General features: G+C 40.7%; 1 protein-coding gene across 2 annotated transcripts in view; it reads right to left on the bottom strand.

The window, feature by feature from the left end:
- The window catches only part of MAN1A1 (mannosidase alpha class 1A member 1), a 163698-nt gene that overhangs the window by 143577 nt on the left and 474 nt on the right, over positions 1-19647 (bottom strand). For both annotated transcript variants that reach the window (XM_004740101.2, XM_045071262.1), the window contains exon 2: positions 18750-19616. In XM_004740101.2, coding sequence (XP_004740158.1) covers positions 18750-19370 — 621 coding nt within the window. In that variant the 5' untranslated portion in view covers positions 19371-19616. The remainder of the gene's footprint in view (positions 1-18749; positions 19617-19647) is intronic.

Below are 19647 nucleotides of genomic sequence, written 5' to 3'. Positions count from 1 at the left end.
AGACAGTAGGTAGAAATCCCCCCAAAGATGAACCCCTCCTAATCGTGGGGCCTGGAGATGTAACTGAATAAACAAAAAAAAGAGCTCACAGATGTAATGAAAGCTACATCTAATTATCTACAGATAATTAAGGTAACCTTAAAACACAGGGATAAGCCTGGATTATCTAGGCGGAGCCCATCTAGTCACCTGAGGCCTTGAAAACAGAAATGTTTTTTATCTGGAAGCAGAAGAGGTGCACAGAAGGGAAAGTCAGAGATATGGCTGAGCCCCACGCGAGGTGACACTGTGGGTTTGAAAACAGAGGGGCGATGGGAACAAGAATGCAGGCAGCCTTGAGGAACGGAGAGGCTCCTCGCTGACAGCCAGCAAGGAAGTTGGGACCTCAGCCCTGCCACCAACCTGAGCGAGCCTCTGACGGATTCTCCTCCAGAGCCTGCATGCAGGTAAGGGCCCAGGCTGCCTTCATTACGGCCTTATGAAACCCAGAGCAGAGAAGCCAAACAAGCCCACTCACTCTGACCCACAGAACTTATATTGTTTTGTTTTGGTTTTGTTTTTGTTTTTTTATTGTTTCAGGCCTCTACGTTTGTGATAATTTGTTAGAGCAACTGTAGAGAACTAACACAGCACACGACATGCCTGAACAGGAAGAGCAGTCACTCACTCACCCACTGCCACATCATGAATTACCAAGTGGCCAACAGGGTTTTAGAAACCCGGTCTTGCAGCCTCCAAATTATTTCTTTCAGTAACAGAGATCTGCATCGTCCTGGAAGCAAATGGTTTTACATCCCTTTACTCAATGGCTCCTCACAACGGCCATGAGAGCCGTTTACAGACAAGAAAGGCTCAAAGGCATTGTGTACTTACACAGGGCTGGCCTGTTAATAAGCCATGCGCTCCTTCATCTCTTTGCCTTTGTGTGTGCTGCCTTTAACGGTAAAAATGTAATAAGTACAGTGGATTAAACAAAGTGAGGCACAAAAGCACAGAAAGACAAATGATTTTCTGCTGAAGGGAAACAGGTAAGAATTTGTGGAACTAATAAGATTTAAGTCAGGTCTGGATGGACAGGTAGGATTTCCAAAGATGAATGCTCAGATATGATTTTTTTTTTTTTTTTTTGAAACACGGAGCCAAATTCTGGTGTGTGTGTTTGTGTGTTTTAGTTGTCACCATTAAAGCTGAAGTGTTTGGGCTTTATCCCATTATAAAGCAGCACTATTGAGAGGCTGTTAAATAGAGAGCATCTCTGGTTAGGCACATTGGATTAATGAACTAGTATTTCACAGGTAAGTTTGGATCACACTTAAAGGAACACGAAAATGCTGGTGAACTGTCATTTCAAGGGCACAGAATTTTCTGTAGTGGATATATAGCAGAATCCCAGACAGTCTGCCTCTAACAAGTAGTCCTATGACAAAGACACTTCCAGTAAGATAAATGCAGCTGGATGCAGCAGAGACGGAGGGAGACCTCTGTGTAGCCAGGCAACCCTGTCTTCTCCAACACTCAGGAGGCTCCATGCCATGGCTATATCAGTACTAAAAATCAATACTCCACCCCTTGGCCACCCCTGATTAGACACCTAACCACAACTGGGTGAGATTCTCCATTCTGGAAATTTGGGATTCAGTTTCTGAGACGCTTTTTGGAATATTTGTACTTGAACTCATTGGGCATGTAAACTAAAGGACTGAGTCGTAGAGAGCTTGTTTGCAGAGTAAAGAATAAGGCAGCTATATCTAGAGACAAAAGATCAAGTAGCCCAGGATAAGAAACTAGAGGAATAGCAGTGTTGGTTCCAGCAGCTTCCAGTTTCCTTGGTCCAGGCCCTGTGACGTCTTGCTGCATTTCTTGACTTGGATCCATGAGATACCCTCTCTTATCTTTATAATAAACATCCCTCTGCACTTATTTTAACACAAACTGAGTGGATTTATATTCTTACAAACAAATGATCCTTGCATCAAATTCTCAAAAAAAGCACTTGTGACCATGTGTCTTTTCTCTGTTCCAAACACTTAGGAAAACCCCAAGACTAGGTCAATCTACTTGTCTGCCTTCTTCAAATATGTCGGAGTGGCTGGATCCTGCTAAAGAAGATCAAACAAGTGAACAGATGGGTCCATCTCAAATCCGTGGCCTCAAGCCCCAACTGTGTGCCGGAAGCTGCCGACTTCTCTAGTCAACTCTCCTGTTGCCCCTGGTCATCCTGCAGCCTCCACCGCATCCTCCAGTCCCAACCGCTGTGGCCTTCTTGAAAGAACCGTCCCTGTGCTTCCCTATCTCGCCTGCCATAAGGATTCCACTCCAAACACTCCACTGAACATGTTCCAGGAAGAGGTCGATTCCTGCCAGCCTATTACCAAATCCGAAAACCAATTCTTAGTCCTTCTCTTGTTTCTCAGCATCATTTGACACTGCTGAGATTCACAGCTTAAAATGTTAAATATTAAAAAATGCCTCAGGGTGCCGCACTCTACCGGTTTTTCTTTCTGTGCTTCTGATGTCCTTGCACATTGTCTCTTCCTCTAGGAATCCCTTAAATGTTGATGTTCCTTAGGCTTCAGGTCCTGAGCTCCTGTTAATAGGGACACTGGATCCCTGAGGGAGCTTAACTAGGCCTTAAGCCTAACGGTTTTAAGATTAGTATTTCTAGTTCAGTCCTGTCTTTTCAGTGCTTACTGTGAACTTCCACACTTAGACATCTTTCTCATTTAATGCAAAACACCCCAAACACCCCCAAACCAAATCCATCTCACCTCTTCCCTCTTCTCCTTTTCTTGGGTCCACCTCGTTACCCCATGTACAAAAACCAGGAACCCAAGCACCGTTTCAACTTACTTCCTCCTTCCCCCTCCCTATAAATGTTCACCAAGTTCTGTAAATGTTATCTTTTATATATCTCAAGGATTTGTGCCCTTGGTGCCTCCCACCATCCCTGTGTGAAGTGAGCCATCGTCACCTCTCACCTGGATTACTGCAAAGCCTAACATGCGCATGACTCCAGCCTTATCCAAAAATGCAAATCTGATATTATTTGTCCAGTGTTTCATCATGTAGGACCAAGTAAGCATGTTTTGTTGTTACTTCTACACAAAATCTGAGTGTTGAGTCAGTAACAAGACTTACTCTGACTCACAAACCTCTTTTGGTAGTATATCTCATATGAATTCAAAATTAACATTTCACTTGTATTAATATGGTCATACTTTATGAACTGTCCCCTTACAATGAAATAATTGTAAAACTATTCTAAAATTTAGAAGTCATAGTTGCCCCAAGACTAAGGGGTGAAAAGGAAGCACATTTAGACTTTCTTTCAGAGACTGTCCTCTTTCTCCCCGTCTTGACTTAAACAACTTTCCAGAACTTCCCATTGTTTTCATTAATGCTTAAGTATTATTTTAGATAATTAAACACACACAATCATGGATCTATATCATGTACAAACATAGTACTAAGGTATATACACATACATTAATACACACTAATAAACACCTGCTTCATGCTGAACACAATATTATTAAGAGAAGCTTTTCCAAACAAACTGATCATGGGATTAACTTTCAGAGTAAATGTTAAAAAAAAACCAAGACAACAACTAAGGAACTAAAACCAAAATGAAAACAAACAAAAGCAAATGCCAGCACTTTGTTTGCCACAGGCTGAGATGGGATATCACCAGCCCTCATGCTCCTGCCTCCCCTCTCCTTCTCAGGCAAAGGAGTGAATTTGTGACCCCTAGTTCTTTAGTCAAAATGGACAAGATCCTCAAGGATGCAGCAGGGGCCATGGGAGGAGGATGGTGTCTGACAGACTAATGTCAAATCCCAGGTGGAGCACTAGGATCTTTGGAACCCGAGGCAATTTGCGTGACCTTTCTTGGCCTCGAGTTCTTCTGTGGAAAATGGGGAAAATAATACCGAATTCACAGGGTTGTTCTGAGAATGAAGTGAGTTTATGTACGTAAAGTGGTTAGCACAGCACCTAACAAGAAACAAATCTCAACAATGGTATGCTGTAATTACTTTCATATTTTTCACCACTCTAGAATTAAAATTACAGATAAAAGAGACAAAAATCTATGCAAAAAGGAGATTTTAAAAATCTAGTTATTGGTTGTTTTAATTATATATAGATCAAGCTACACAAAAAATCACTTAAAGAGACTATTCTCAGAACAAGAAGAATAACATGCATTCTACTGGGAGAAAGAAGGAAGCATATTATAGAGTAGAACTAAGAAGTGGTATTTTTTATTAAATGTGTGGTCTTAACTGCTCCCTCTATTTTAAGCCTAGAGAAGAGGAGGAAATTATCAGGTATTTTTATTGTTGTTGTTCTTCGGCAAATTAATAGCTGAAGTTTTAAAAGTCAAAGGATAAATAAGTTATTTTAAATATTCAGGCAAAATTCTGTTTAAGAAAGAAATATCCAACTGGGGTCTTCTTACATGATGAAGGAAAACTCTAGGATTCATTATATACAGACGTTCTCTCTTGTGATCACTAATGTGCTCTGTGCTCCTGGTGTTTGTGAAGGCAGGGTACTCTGGAGTGAAGTAAGGGCCGGGTGATCTCGCCTAGGGATGGAGGAAGAGTCATCCCTCCCTGCCAGTTTAGTTTACCACCTTCAGATCAGCTCTAGAAAGCGCTGTCTGCAAAAATTCCCCAGTGCTTTGGAAAGCCCTAACAACTCTATGGTGATGCCTGAGATTTCAAATCAATCAAAGGCATTCCTTCCAGAGATAGTCTTCCAGCAATTCCACTGAGAGCCCAAGGCCCACAGATATGCTAACCAAACATGTAATTAGATAGTTTTCCCCCTTAGGAATTCTGAAACCTAGCAGTAAGTGCCCCACAGATCAGGGAAAAGGTGATCTGTCTGTGCACAGGTGCTAATGTCTGGAGTTCACAACTCACGCTTCTAGGAAAGCGAGAGCGCTCTTAGTTCTCTGCTGATAATCCTGATGATTAAGGGACTCATCTAATATTGACACTTCTTCCACTTCTGCTCTCCACCTTTGTGTCATGAGCTCCACCTCTCTGTGAGAGAAGACGCAAAAGGACGGAGGATGATTAACAGCATGGGTAAAAACTATGACAGAAAAAGACAGCTAAATTAAGACACCTAAAACTAATACTTGATTACCCATGGCCTATTTGGCTGTAAACTCCTAAACCTCTATTACCCCGTTAAAGCCAAAGTAGAGGAGTTAGTTCGAAGCTGTTACTTATCAAGAACACATACATCCAGATTCTTTTTCCTTCTGAGAAATCAATAGTCGGTTAATTCAAATCTAGCATTACAGGTTCATAAACTTCCAGTCCCCAAAGAAGTCTCCTAAATGCTTAAATTCTAATGTCTTTACTTTATGAAAAGCTGGGGTGTAATTCTCCAGATCACAGGTGGGTGGAGAACTACAACCACACAAGCCACTACACTGAATCCCAGATTTACAGGCAGATTCTAATGGAACTACATTAAAGAAGCATTAAGAAATAGATGAACAGCCTTTCCCCCAAGGGCAGCTGTTTTTAAACCTCTGTATTTTAGTTCATCACACTATGCTCTATCTTGGAATAGCACTTTTTCCTATTTATAAAATTCTTGTCTGTTTGATGTCAATCAATTTTAGAAACACTGACGAGGCTTGGGAAATGCAAGTATCTTTTGATTTTAACTTTTCCTATCTTCCTCATCACGAATGGCGAGCAGATTTAAAATTCTAAGATTGAAGAAACAGATAGGGGGAGGGGAGGCATAAAAAAAAGAGCTAGAGAAAAAGGAGACTAAACACATACTTGTGCTCAGCAAAGAATACTTTTACCTCTCTACATTAATCAGGTTTTATTAAATAAACCCTACTCTGAAATCTAACATGAAATAACTTAAAAGTTAAAAATAAAATCATAGGTCAAAATGTTTCTATTATTTTAGGTTGAATCATAAGAACGTAAGCCTAAATTCAGCCAAAATGTTCTTCAGAAAGTCTTTAAGAATATAATGTTCCAATAAAAGGAAGTAAACTTTTAGAACATTAGTTGATGTTCTGTTTCCAAATCTAATCCTCCAGGCATAAACTACAAAGTTAATAAAGAGCAGATTAAAACCAACCAAGAACAAATTATTAATTCCGTTTTTCCATTTCACTCTTCAATTATTGTTTTAAATGCAGTAGGAATCTCTGCTGCAGACAGTTAAAGCTGCAGCAGCTCTAATAATCAACGGATCTTATCACAAAGGGTGTAGATACTTTCTAAATGAAAGCACCATATGCCTAATTACTGAGCTAAATTTATACATGTAGCTATCTCTGAATGAAACATTTTCAGCCTTTCGGCTCACAGAATATTTCTTTTCATGCCCTTAAGGTATTTCTCCAGATTTCATTCTCCTTTTTTCCCCTCTCCCCCAGTCTGAGTGTCACATGTCACACCAGGCCAGGAAGCCAGAGGTAACTGGACACTGATGAATGATCACGGTCTCTGTGGTCTTCTCAAGGATGAGCATCCCTTCTATGAGATAACAATTGAAACGAGGCAAAAGAATGCTTACTTTCCTGCTATAGGAAGCAGGAATTTTGGCAACAACAACCAAAGAGGGAGGTAACAGCAGAAAATACAAGCTAGTATTGGTTAATGCAACAATATTGCAGCCAAAGCTTCCTTTTCTTTCTTGGAAATGACTTCTCAAATCCACTTACTTACCAACAACCCCTTTCTCAGCAAAAGTCGGAGCTTATTACTCTGAATAATCCCTAGTTACTGACAAATAAATACTATTTATTGAATAATGAATGCTATGTGCCAGGTATTATGCTGAGAAATTCACATGTATTTCCTGCTTCAATTCTCATAATGAGAATTGCACAAAGAGAAACGTTAGCTCCATTTCACAGGTGTCAAAAGGGAGGCTCAGAGGGTTTGTACTCTGTCACAGTGCCTCACATTCTGACTAGAATTTTGGTGATATACTTAAATCGTTTCCCAATTTGGTTACATTTAAGACAAATTGCCTTCCATTGTTATATTCTGGGCTGTGAACCTACGGTATAGAAAAAGGTGTCTCCACACTTAAGGGGTTAAACATCTAGTTGAAAGATAACATATATGTCCATGAAATTAGCGACCCACAGGGCAGAGCCAGAAATAACAAATGCCGTGGCAATTTGGAAAAGGGAGGGAGATCCGTGAATGTTGGGATTGTGAGAAAGGGCTTGGAGGACCTGAATGCTGAGCATATAAGAGGATATTCCAATTGTGAGGAATAAACTAAACAAGGCAAAGCCCTTAATTAGTTGTTTCGGAGGTGGTAACTATGCAGGTTTAGCTAAGCAGTTTAGTTTAGTTTAACTAAACTAAAGCCCCTTCTTATTTAAGAGCTATGTATGAATCAAGAAGCAAACTGAGGCAGATTTAGAGAAGACCATGATTGCCAGCCTAAGGAAGGAGACTTCTTCATTCTAGTACAATGTTTTTCACATTCTAGTCACTGGACCAGCCATATTAGTCATCTGGGAACATGTTAAAAATACAAATTCTGGGGCCCATTCAGATCTACTAAATCAGAAACTCTGGGGGTAGTGCCCAGCAATCTATGTGCATTAACCAGTCCCCCACAGGATTCTGAAGGTGGCTGAAGTTTGAATCCCTACTCCATAGGAAAAACCTTGGGGATAGGTGACTTGAGAGAAGTGGCATTTTAGGAAAACTAATCTAATAGTGATCTACAGAATGAATTGGAAAAGGGACCATTTACAAATTCATAAAATTCTCAGAGCTTCTACCATGCAATTTTTTTACATGAAACAGTCCTTTTCAGGAGCTACAAAATATTTAATTGGGAAACAGAAGACCAAGATTCTTTTCCAAAATATCACACCTTCTTACAGAGAAAATTTTTATTAGATTCTAATTTCTCTAGTGGAAAATAACCCCTAACTGATTACTTTTCATTTCGGTGTGGTACTGTAAACATTACTTATAAAAACAAAAATATTTGCTGGGGAGGGGAGCAGAGGGTGACCCAAACCAACTTTAATTAGGTGTCTCATGTATAAAAATATTCAATTAAGTGTTGACTAACAAAGGACTATCACAAGTATCTGCATTTATTTCACTGATGTTACATCTGCCCAAAAGATTATTTTATGGACAACCTGCACAGCCAGTTTACAAGTCATATAAGAAAATGAACACAGTTTTTCATTTTATGAATCATTGTGAAAACAACTTTAAAATGGGAAAAGGTGTTTCCTATGTTGATTGATCTCTATTCACCAGATCTGGTTCTGAATGAATTTGACTATTATAAAACAGGAAGCTTTTCCTCAAAAGACAATGGCTTGTAGCCTATGAGGAAACACAGAAGGAGCTCCAAAGATGAGTGGATCTCATTTTTGGATTCTGTAGTTATATCAAGTAGGGAGTATGTGTGTCACACTCAACCTGAATAACTCCTCTTGGTATGTTTGCTTAAATAAGCATATTCATTCAACAAATATTTATTGAGTCCTATTACGGACAAGGCCCAGGGTTAGTTGACCCATTGGGTGTATGATGGGGAAGCTCTTTATCTTGCTCTCAACATGATAGTCCTGGAAGAGATTCAGGACTCTGAAGAGATGACATCACAGAGATTCTGTACTTTTGGAGGGAAAGAAAACAAGTACTTCTAACCTGGCTATGACTTTATCTAATTACTGATAGAACACTTAGTAGATCATAATTTTTATTCATCCTAACTGCTAAATCAGCTTAACATGGTAGTTAATAAATCATCTTCACTTTTTTATGCTCCTCAAATTACCCAACCTGTCCAGATTCCATTTTGTTGGTGGTGGGGATGTTTTTAAGCTACTGAGGTCTTCATCATGCATTCTAAACCACGTAACCCCTAGGAGACATAAATAATGAAGACTAACCAAAATGCTTAATATAAGTAAATGTATACAATGTATTAAATACACACCAATTACTACATAAAGTTCCTTTTACACTTAATAAGAATGCCTTATAAAATTGCTGACTTGGGCTAATAACTCCTGAAAACACAGTATGTCTGTTGAAGCATTTCTAATTACGAGATGAAAACCTGTAGTTGACTAGATACATTATAACATTCCACACTGCTAGTTGACTACAAAAATAACATGTCTCAGAGAACAGCATCCTAAATATTCTAAAATTACTATCATCTCAAGCCACAATTTATAAAAATAATATAGTACATTTATGTCAATCGTTATTCCCCGTGTTAACACAGTCTCAAAGCCAAATTTAAAGAGTTCTGGCATTTGGCAGACTTTTATGAATTAACCAAGGTCAGAATAAAAATACATTTTGAGATGTGCAGCTCCTTACTATCTTAAAAATGCCTGAATAAAAAGACGTTATTTGAAGGAGTAGCAAAAAAAATAAAATAAAAGCCCAAACCTCATAAACAAATCATTCTTTTTATTCTCAAGATACCTTAAACAAAATGCATATTTATCATAATTAAAACACTAAAGGCCTCTAATACATGACATAGAATGTAATTTTTCTTCTGTAAGAATTAATCTTTGTAAGACTTGCCATTTTCTGGCATCACTAAAATCACTTCTGAAATTCTATTTGGAGTATTTTTGATCTTCAACTCTAAACTGAAAATATTAGGAAACCAACCTGATGAATTCTATAAAAAAGAAGGATCCCTCCCACCTTCCCCAGATCTTCAGAGAGGTCAATACTTTCCTCAAATATATGATGCAAAAGCCCAACTATAACCTAACAATGACTATGAGCTGAAGGGGGCTGGATGGGTCTTAGCTGAGGTGTTTGGGAAGTACTCCTATCAATAAAGAGTACTTTTTATCCTGTGACCAACTCAGAGAAGAAGCAAATTTTGTGTTAAGGTGGGTTTTTTTTCCCCCTTTTAAATAAAATGCTGTTTATCACTTTACGGGCCCTTGCCTCCATTGCAAGCCCGTATGTCCCATCAGCCGGCTTATTAGATCCATCTTCTCCAATAGACACTCCACTCCTTAGGTGTCCATGCTTTGCTTTTTCCCCAAATTCTGCCCCTTTAGTAACTTCCTTGTTCTATCCAACTCACAATGAGGAAATGCAACTAATCAACCAACACAGAAGAAAATGTTGCTCTAAGAAAAGCAAACTAAATATACAGGATACTGTTTCATCACCTATGAAATTTACAAAGACTTAATAGACTGCATTCACTATATTACAAGAGAAAGTTTAAACTGTTTCTGAAAAGTAATCCCTCAAAATATACTGTGATCCTTTGACCCATTCATTTCCTCTTTCAGGAACTTCAGAGGAAATCCTCCTTAAGAGGAGGGGGGGTGGGTGGTCAGGGCAATGAAAAATAAGATGGAAACCTAATGGACAAAGGTGTTTATCTCAGCATATTTTTTCAAAAACAAAAAAACTGGAAATGACCTAAATGTGCAGGTCCAAGGGAATGGTTAAATAAACTGTGATGCTTGTACTTCACACATTAGGCGATCATAAAAAAATGACACTTCCAAAGAAAATGAAAAAACACTCTCTGCCTGCCTCTCTGCCTACTTGTGATCTCTCTCTGTCAAATAAATAATAAAAAAAAAAAAAAGAAAAAAAGAAAATGAAAAAACACGTATGCATAGTGTGGTTATATCTGTGGGGAGAAAAACCCCTACATGTTGGGGTGGGGTAATGTTGGGTTACCTGTGACGAAGTGATAGGGATATAAAGGATATATTTTTCTTTTTTCAGTTTCTGTGTACGTTCAAAATGGTTCTTCCTACGCCAGCATTGGTTTGCAATGAAATAAGACAATGAAAGACACTTCCTTCTTCTACAAATCTATTCTCACCCTTGCTAAGGCAAACCTCAAAGTGTAATAATTTCTGCTGGGCAACTTGAGTGATACACTTTTAACAGCAGCTTTAAGAAGTAATACATCAACAAAAGGGAGGCAGGGATGGTGCAATTTCAGGCAGCTGGGAATGAGATTTTGCCACTAGGAACACATGCCTGGGCTTCCTTCATCACTCTATGAGACTGTCCTTTTGCCTTATGCCGTGATAGAGATACAGTGAGGAAACACACCCTTTGAGCAGCTCCGACACATATTCTTGTGAAAGGGGAACTAGGGTCAGACAGTCATGCCCAAACATCAGGTCAGGGAAGCTGGACTGAGGCTGGACTTGACCACCCCTAGCATAGGCTAACCCCTCAACCCCTCAACCCCTCAATCCAGGAACCCTTTGGTCCCTTAGAAGAATTAAGTGTTCCTCACAGGACTTTGGAAAGACAATTCAGTGAGAAAGGACAGGGCAGATAAGAGTTTCCAATAGTCCCTGCAGGGCCTGAATTTGCTCATCCCCACAGTTGTTCAAAGGTCTGTGTCCACACCCCACGGGCACACTTTTCCTCATAACCCCTATAATGTCAGCAAATAGGCATGCCCGCCAGTGCTGCGGCAGAGATGCTGACAGTGCCTGTGGTGCCCTGTTATTAGACCATCCGAGGAAGTTGATGAGCTTCCGCAGCTTCTCACCCCCTCTTCTATGCTTTCTCTCCCACCCAGCACCCTCAGGAAGGACTGGGGGCAGGAGAGTCCTGTGGGAGATCCACATACAACAGCGTGAAGATGTGCAAATTAAAGTCACTATAATAAGGCTTGTATGTCACTTGACGGAAAGGCCGTAGAGCAAGTGTGAGGAGAACACAGTGGGGCAGGTCGGAGACAGGCCTTTGATAAGCTTAATAACCAGGGAGACAAATGGACTGACAGAAAAAAGGAAGTAAGGGAGGCATTCTAGTTACAAAAGACAAGTGAATACAAAGGATGGTGGGCTTTTTAATTTTATTATCTCTGTTCTGGATTATCTGCAGGACTGCTGGGCTCTAATGTACCTAAAGCAACTGCCAGAGGATTCAAGAGGCAAAGGAGGGTTGTGCCTTTTAAATGCTCTTAAGCCTTAATCACATTTGGTTTTCTTTCAAGTACCTAAAGATCACACAAGTCTTTATCAGGACCCAGTGTGGATAGGGCAGTGCTGCCCCTTCTTCAGAGCCAAGGAATTAGCCAGTCTTGCTTTCTCAGGCAATACCTCACTAAGCAAGGATGTTCCTCTCCCTTTAGAATGGTCTCAAGGGGCTTCTCACTGCTGGCCTGCCATTCAGAGTTGAGGAGGAAGGAGGGCTAGGACAGCCAGCCTCCAAAACATATGTTCTCATTAGAGTCAAGAAATCACAGGCCAAGTGTGGCCTTCAGGCTAAGAGGCAGTTCCCAGCTCTGAAGTTAGTGCATAGGGGAATCTCAGGAAGTCACAACTCACTGGGCCCTGTGTCTCACATGGAAAATGAAGACCAGGCTTAGGATCTCAGAGGTCTTTCAGGGCCCAAAACCCCAATAAATCTCAATTTGTGGCTCTCAAAGAAGGGCAAAATCTTGGAGTCACAAAGTACAACTGATTGATGTGAATTTTGATTATTAGATGATAGACTGCTCTCTGACTATAGAATTGATCATAATTATGTATACTTCTATCAAGTTTGGAGTAATTTTTTTTCTAATTTCTTAAAAACATTCCTCCAAAGATAAAACTGGTGAAAAAGCATTTTCCTCAATTTCCCTTTCTATTTTGGGGAACGGAGTCAATGCCTCACGCACTGTGTTTCCTCTGAGAAGGGGCCACTTCAGGAACGGGCACATCTGACTACGATAAAGAGACCAAGTCTCAAATACTTGATGTACAGAAGCTGAAGAAGTATACCATTTTAGAGAGACCTAAAGTTGTTTTTTTTTTTGGAAGGTAGCAGAGAAAATCAGAGTTGACAGTAACACAATAAAATCATAGCTGTCTGGAAAGATCATCTTGATGAACTGGAAGGAAATGTATTCTTTTAAGCACCAAACGTGATTTGAACTGTTTCTGGTAACTTTTTGAGACTTCGTTATCCATTTCCTGATTTACCCAACATTATGAAGTGAAGGAATCTTACATGGATGGCTTTAGGCAGTAGCTAATAACAGTAATAATAGCAAGGAGGATTTATCAATCATTCACAGCATGCCTGATACCATTCTAAGTGTTGCCGGGGATGACCACACTTAATTAAGCCTTCTGATCTAACAAAATGGGTGCCCACTGTTGTCTTCGTTTTACAAACGAGAAAACTGAAGCTCTGAAAGATTCAATCACAACTTGCCCCGCTAAAAGGCAGAAATTCAGGTCCTGGTCAACTGCCTCCAGATCAGCTCTTTGCACCCAAACAGCACTGCAAAAGGACAGAGCAGGAACAGGCCAGGGTATCCAGACTCTCTCTAGGACCTACTTGGGTGAAGAGAACCGTGCTCCTTATACAGAGTCTGTAGCTTGTTGTCATTTTTAATGTATGTTTACTTTTTAAATAATGTAGTCCTTTAGGCAAGCCATCAATTCTTCTGTTACATATCATGCAATGTCAAGAGTATGTAGGTTTGTAGTTTCAAAGAGCTCTCCATTCTGTCACACTCCTCTTCTCTAAGCTGCCCCTCTTCTCCTATCCCTCCTTTTTGCCTCCCCACCTCTTTGTAAAGAATGTTCAACTGAATGATTACAAATGTCTCTGCTTCCTGCTAAGATCTTTATCAACAGAAAAAAAAAATGTCATATCAAACTTTTCCTGGGTGGCTTTAAAAAGAAGAGGTTTCTAAATCATGCCACTAATAAGGCTTTAAAAAATGACTATAGTTAATGTAACTTAACTAATATATGGTCAAATTTATGATACTGCAGAATTGTATTTTGTAATCATTCTCCATAAGAGTCTGCAAATAATGAATATGGCCTGTCCATTTATATACTTCTGTGGCATTTTACTTAGGAGGCAAGCTATGTTAAGGCACTGAGCAGCAGTCCCCAAGGATCTGGCTTCCATCCTCCACTCAACTCTAATGTGATTTCCAGAATAATCTCTGTCTCAGTTGTGTCTACTGTAAGATGAGCAAGCTGAGCTATCTCTAAGGACTATACAGAACAAGACTTTATGACTTAGAGCATATGTTTACTTTTAAAAATCAGAGAGTTAAAATTTTTATGGCATATTGTTGGTAAAAGAAAAAATCTGCATAGTTTTGTGTAAAGGATCTTTAAACAGGTTTGGGAGTGAGGGTTAAGTGGGGGCGGGTTAGAGGCAGTTCAAACTTCTTAACACTAAGACTTAACACCAGACTGAGAACTGAAGGAAAAGTCATGACTTAATTTTCCCAAAGAAAGAATCTCTTCCTTAAACTACCAAATACTGGTTTCTCCTTTACCCTTTTTGTCTGCTTAAGGGAAAGGCATTTCATAGAATCTCTGGAATCCACAGGGTAGATGTTCCTATTTTGATCAATCAAAACTCACCTTTGACACACACACAAACACACACATTTTTATGGTTTTGTAGGTTATAAAGAACTTGAAAGGTCACACAGGTTCTCTATTGGGCTATGGGCTATAAGCAGGTTCCAGTGCAGTTCTGATCTACCCATGTATATTTATCTCTCATCACTCACACCGATCTGTAGGCATTCCTCCCCTCTGACCTTGGGACACATGCTTGAAACTCTATTGAAGAATTTGTACTACCATAGCTTATGGAATAATTCAATAGAAATATGTAAGTCTCCCACTAAATTTCAACAAATTCAGATTTCATACAAAGGCACTTACTGTGCATGTGAAATACTAAGAAAAATTTCTCAGGATGGTTTATTTTATGAGCTCACTTAAAAAAATAGAGAAGCATTGACTCAAAAATGCTTTTGTTATCCACTTTTCACACCTTAACTAGGTTCTAAGTCCTGTGAATTTTAAGATACCTGGTAAGAGGAAGACAGAATATTCCTCTCAAACAAATTATCAATAGCTTACAGAAAATTAGGCTGGACATAATTGATCACCTATTAACAATCTTTTCTTGCTTTCATGTATTAATGTTCAACAGTCAGCATTAACTCTACCACTTAAACTGTTGGAATCTTAATTTATTCATTTGCTTATTAAAGAGAAAAATTTTTTTTACAAATACTCTATGACCTCCCTGCTCTGGGGAAAGACCTAAGAGTGCGGGATCTTGCATTTACCTATTGCCAATGTCAGGTATGTTTCAGAGTAGGGTGAGCAGAACTGGCATAGAAAACTAAAAACCTGGAATAAAAAACTAAAGAATGCTTTGAGAAACCTAAAGACAACTGTGAGCCCCATGGCTGACCAATCTCAAAGCCTTAACTGAGACGCAAAGCTGACTGTCAGCCCCTTCACTCCTACCCTGTTTAGGTTAGTGGAGATTCCAGTTTGAGAAGGTAAGAATACCCTCTGACAAGTTGTCTTTATCCCCCATTACTCAAGGACTCCCCTTAATTCCAGAAGATGAAAACCAAAATTATTCATCCTCTAAACTAGGTTTATGGCTCTACTCCTAAAACAAACAAACAAACAAACAAACAAAAAAAGAGTACAAGTTCTTTGTAAAGGCTCAAACCAAAAAACAAAAAAATAAAAGAAAGAAAGAAAGAAGCTTCTTGATTTTAAAAAAGGGTTAAGGTAGAAGAGGAATTAGACTATTCCTTTAAAAATTCTATGGTGCTATTTTAACTTCTGCCCTTCATTATTTTAACACTGCTTTTTAAAACTATGGATAACTTTAGTGCAATTTTTAAAAGATCAAACTCATGATAATGTGTACTATGTATTATAAAATTCAAGGAAATTCCAGAGCTGGTTTATTTACAAAGTTTTCATGGGAGGGAGCATTTCGATTTCAATTTTAAGTATTACATTAAAGATTTACCATCCCTCAAGTTAGTACTGGAAAGCATATAATGCTTTTTGTGAAGGGAGCTAGGCAATGTCCAATTTGGAATTACAGTGGTCTCCTCTAGGCACAGATTTGTTAAGAATTTACCAAAGTACCAGTAACACAATTGTGTTGGCAATATAAAAATACTATTAGCTGTCTTTAAACTAAATTTACAAATTTAATGTTCAGCTCAAAAATTAGAGTTTAAGCTCTCAACATATTAGATTTGCCTATACTTCCTAAATTTTAGCTATAAAATTGTTAGTACATTCAGGTGTGATAGAGAGCCTATGTATATGAAGAGAAATAGAAAGCACAGGAACAATAAAGATAAAACCAAGGCAAAGATCCACTGGGCCATGACAAAGAAGTCCACGGTGGTGCCAGAAACTGAATATAAAAGTGTGAAGTTGAAGAGCAGTGCGCTATTCACAGTAGGTAACCACTCTTTCCTTTCTAGAACTGAACATTTTCAACAGTTTTAGAATAGCACAAGTTACTTTTTTTTTTTTTTTTGGTTTACAAAGGAATGCATCTGCTTGAACTAATCTGATGAAAAACCATAATCCATTTCTCTCCATTAGCTTTCGACTAAATACTGAAGCTAATTTTGCTAGCTTTTTGGGGTTCTCACGGCAACATGGAATTTAAAAGAACACATTTAGTTCCACCACTTTATGCAAGACTGGGCAGTTTCAAAACATCTAAGTGCTAAGATGTTAGCATCACGCAGATACAGAAGGCTACATACATTTTCTTTACATGTCTAATTTAGACCTTTTGATTTAGAGATGCAGATAACATGGATCCAATAGAGGCAGATAGGCATACAGTTAATATGCTATCCTCAATTCCCACTGCTTCTGCTCTTAATGCACTTTCAGTCACTATTGCTTGGTACCGATAGCTTTTCAACATCCATGCGTCTCTAGTATTTAAAATAATTTCTTTGGACAACTGTGATCTGCACTAACTGACAGTTCAGGAATTCAGGGCATGACATTTGTGAATTGCACTGCTTTCAACTTAAGGGAAACATAAACATACAGTTTTAGGGTTAATTTACCTATGGTTTTGGCCAGATATATATATATTAAAGATTTTATTATTTATTTGACAGACAGTGATCATAAGTAGGCAGAGGGGCAGGCAGACAGAGAGGGGTAGGCAGGCTCCCTGCCCAGCAGAGAGCCCAATGTGGGGCTTGATCCCAGGACCCTGAGATCGTGACCTGAGCCCAAAGGCAGAGGCTTTTACCCACTGAGCCACCCAGGTGCCCCTTGACTGGATATTTTTAAGGAGGATGGGAGATGAAGAGGTGAAGGAAATTGGTGAGAAATAAGGCTTTTTATCCACTTTTCTAATTTGGTGTCCTTGACAGGATTTCATGGAGAAGGCAATCTGCTAGAGAGAAGTCGGGGGCATAAAATCCATTCCTCGAGGTCTTCATCTATGCCTGAAGAAGGGTCCCTAAACAGAAAGGCTGATGGGCTCGAAGGAAGCTATTTGCACAGAACGATGAAGGCACCGACTTTGTGCTTATGGTAAATTGAAAGGGGCCCAAATCTACTTTAACCTGCTCAATTATCACTAACCCATGTTCATCTGGTCTTAAAGTCACAAATCCCATAGCAATCAAGCTGCCTCCATTCTGTAGGTACTCAAGCTAAACACCTCTTCACGAACTCAAAATTATGTTTACTCTCTGAAAATGGGAGAATGAGGACTTTTCATTTCTTGATTACCTACCCAATATCAAACATAACATTTATTTTCACAGAGGCTCTGACATTTTTTAAATGCCAAAATATTACTTCCACTTACGACACATTTTAAAAATCCGAATTAAGATTTGGGATGAAATGCTTTTAATTTGGTTCCTACAGCTCTTGGATTGTGTTAAAATCCAGGCTGGCATAGTTTCACACAGGAGAGTAGCTGTGGAAGGAAGCATGTCCACAAAGAACCTGCTGACTAGTGACAGGGGACTGGGAGGAAGTCCTGGCTTCAAGTCCTTTATCACTAACTGATTCTGGGGCTTTGGGCCCCTCAAATTTCATCTTTAAATTGACAGTCTTAAATGACTTTAGAGGTCCCCCTCAGCTTTAAGCCAGTTAAGCAGCCATACGGCCATATGCTACAGGTGCTAACTGAAAATTACGAGAAATAAACTATGAAAGACTTATCAAAGTCCATGTTTGTCTTAGATTAAGTTTGTCGTCTTTGTGCTGCTGTGGAGGCAAACCTGTTGCGTCACATAAAATACTCTTTTTCTGACTACACTAGAAATGCAAGAGACAATCGGCTGGCTTTTTAAATTTTTCATTTTTTAAAATGTAAGCAACAGTGTGCCCCCAAGATAGGAAGTTCTCGGGTTTTACCTCTCTAATCTGTAAGTACACACAGGATGCCACCTGGAACGTTCAGCCACATGACTGACACACCCTGGCTGTTAGAACCTTTGGATCCTCTGTGATCAATACTTTGCCTTTACATCCAGCCTTCATTTCCAGCCCAGTCCAAGCTTCAGTAGGGGGCTGTTTAGGACCCTCATTGTCAATGTTCTCAGGGACGATTAACCCATACAGGCCAGTGAAAGAGGAGGTTTGCACACCACCCCACCTGCCCATGTACTTAATACCTATCTCATGTGGTTTATGCTTACCAGAGCACGCAAATTAAAAGCAACGGGATCCAACCTCAGATCTTAATTGGCTACATCTACTGTGATAGTAAAAAAAAAAAAAAAAAGAAAGAAAGAAAGAAAAAGAAAGAGCCTTTCATATTGCACCTGGTGGAAGAGGAAAAGCTCTATGCCCCTTTACACTGTAATGTTAGTCTTTAGAGTTTCAAAGGTTTGTCTTTTTCTCCCAGAAGAAGGCTGCCGGGAGGGAGGGGTTTCCAGTACAGCGCACTCACCTCTTTGATCTTTGCCCTCTTCTCACGGATGGCGGCATCGGCCGGCTCCCTGCCAACCGCCCCGATTGGGGGCACGAAGTCCACCGGGGGCAGCCTCCTGAAGACCGCCTTGTCACGCAGCTGGTCCTGGGCCACCTTCTCCTTCTCCAGCAGGATGTCTCTTTGGATCTCCTCGGGCAGCTTCTGCAGGGTCTCCTTGGCTTCCCTGAGAGCCCGCTCGTGGTTTTCGCGGATCCTGGCCAAGTTGTCCTCCAGCGCGGCCGCCGGGTCCCCGGGCGCGCCCTCCTCGCCGCGCCTGGCTCGCCCATCTGCCGCGTCCTCGGCGCGCGCCCCGGGCCCGGGTTTATGGTCGGCGGCCGACTGCAGGGCGGGGCTGGAGTGGAACAGGACCCCGCTGAGCAGCTTGGAGGAGTCGGGCAGGAAAAAGATCGCCCCGAAGCAGAGCGTGATGAAGGCGCTGAACACCAACAGCAGCACGAACTTCTCTGTCAGGCGGAAGGCGGCGGGGCCGGATCCCTTCCTGCTGCCGCTGCCACCGCCGCCGAGCCCCCCGCCCAGGCCGCCGCCCAGGCCGCCGCCCGCCGGGCTGCTGAAGAGTGGCAACAGGCCCCCCACCGGCATCCCTCCAGCCGCGGCGGCCGCTGGGGTGCCCGCTGTCCAGTGGCCCTGCGCCGCGCCGCTCAGCAGCCAAACTTCGCCGCCGCCCGGCGTCAGCGGCTGCGGGCCTGGGTCCTGCGCATCCAGGCCGCCCGAGCCCCTGGGCTGGGCTGCAGGTATGCCCTGCGGAAACAACTCTTCTGTGGGTCTTCTCCCACGGGCAGTTCCTTTGGCAAACAAGCACGCGCGACAAACCGCTGGCCGCAGCCCCTGCGGGGAGAGAAACAGTAAAATGTAGTAA

This window comes from Mustela putorius, unplaced genomic scaffold (assembly GCF_011764305.1).
Source record: "Mustela putorius furo isolate JIRA1106 unplaced genomic scaffold, ASM1176430v1.1 tig00003983_pilon_pilon_pilon, whole genome shotgun sequence".
NCBI lineage: Eukaryota > Metazoa > Chordata > Mammalia > Carnivora > Mustelidae > Mustela > Mustela putorius.
The sequence above is the reverse complement of the archived record's forward strand: the minus strand, read 5'-3'. Positions and strand labels throughout refer to the sequence as shown.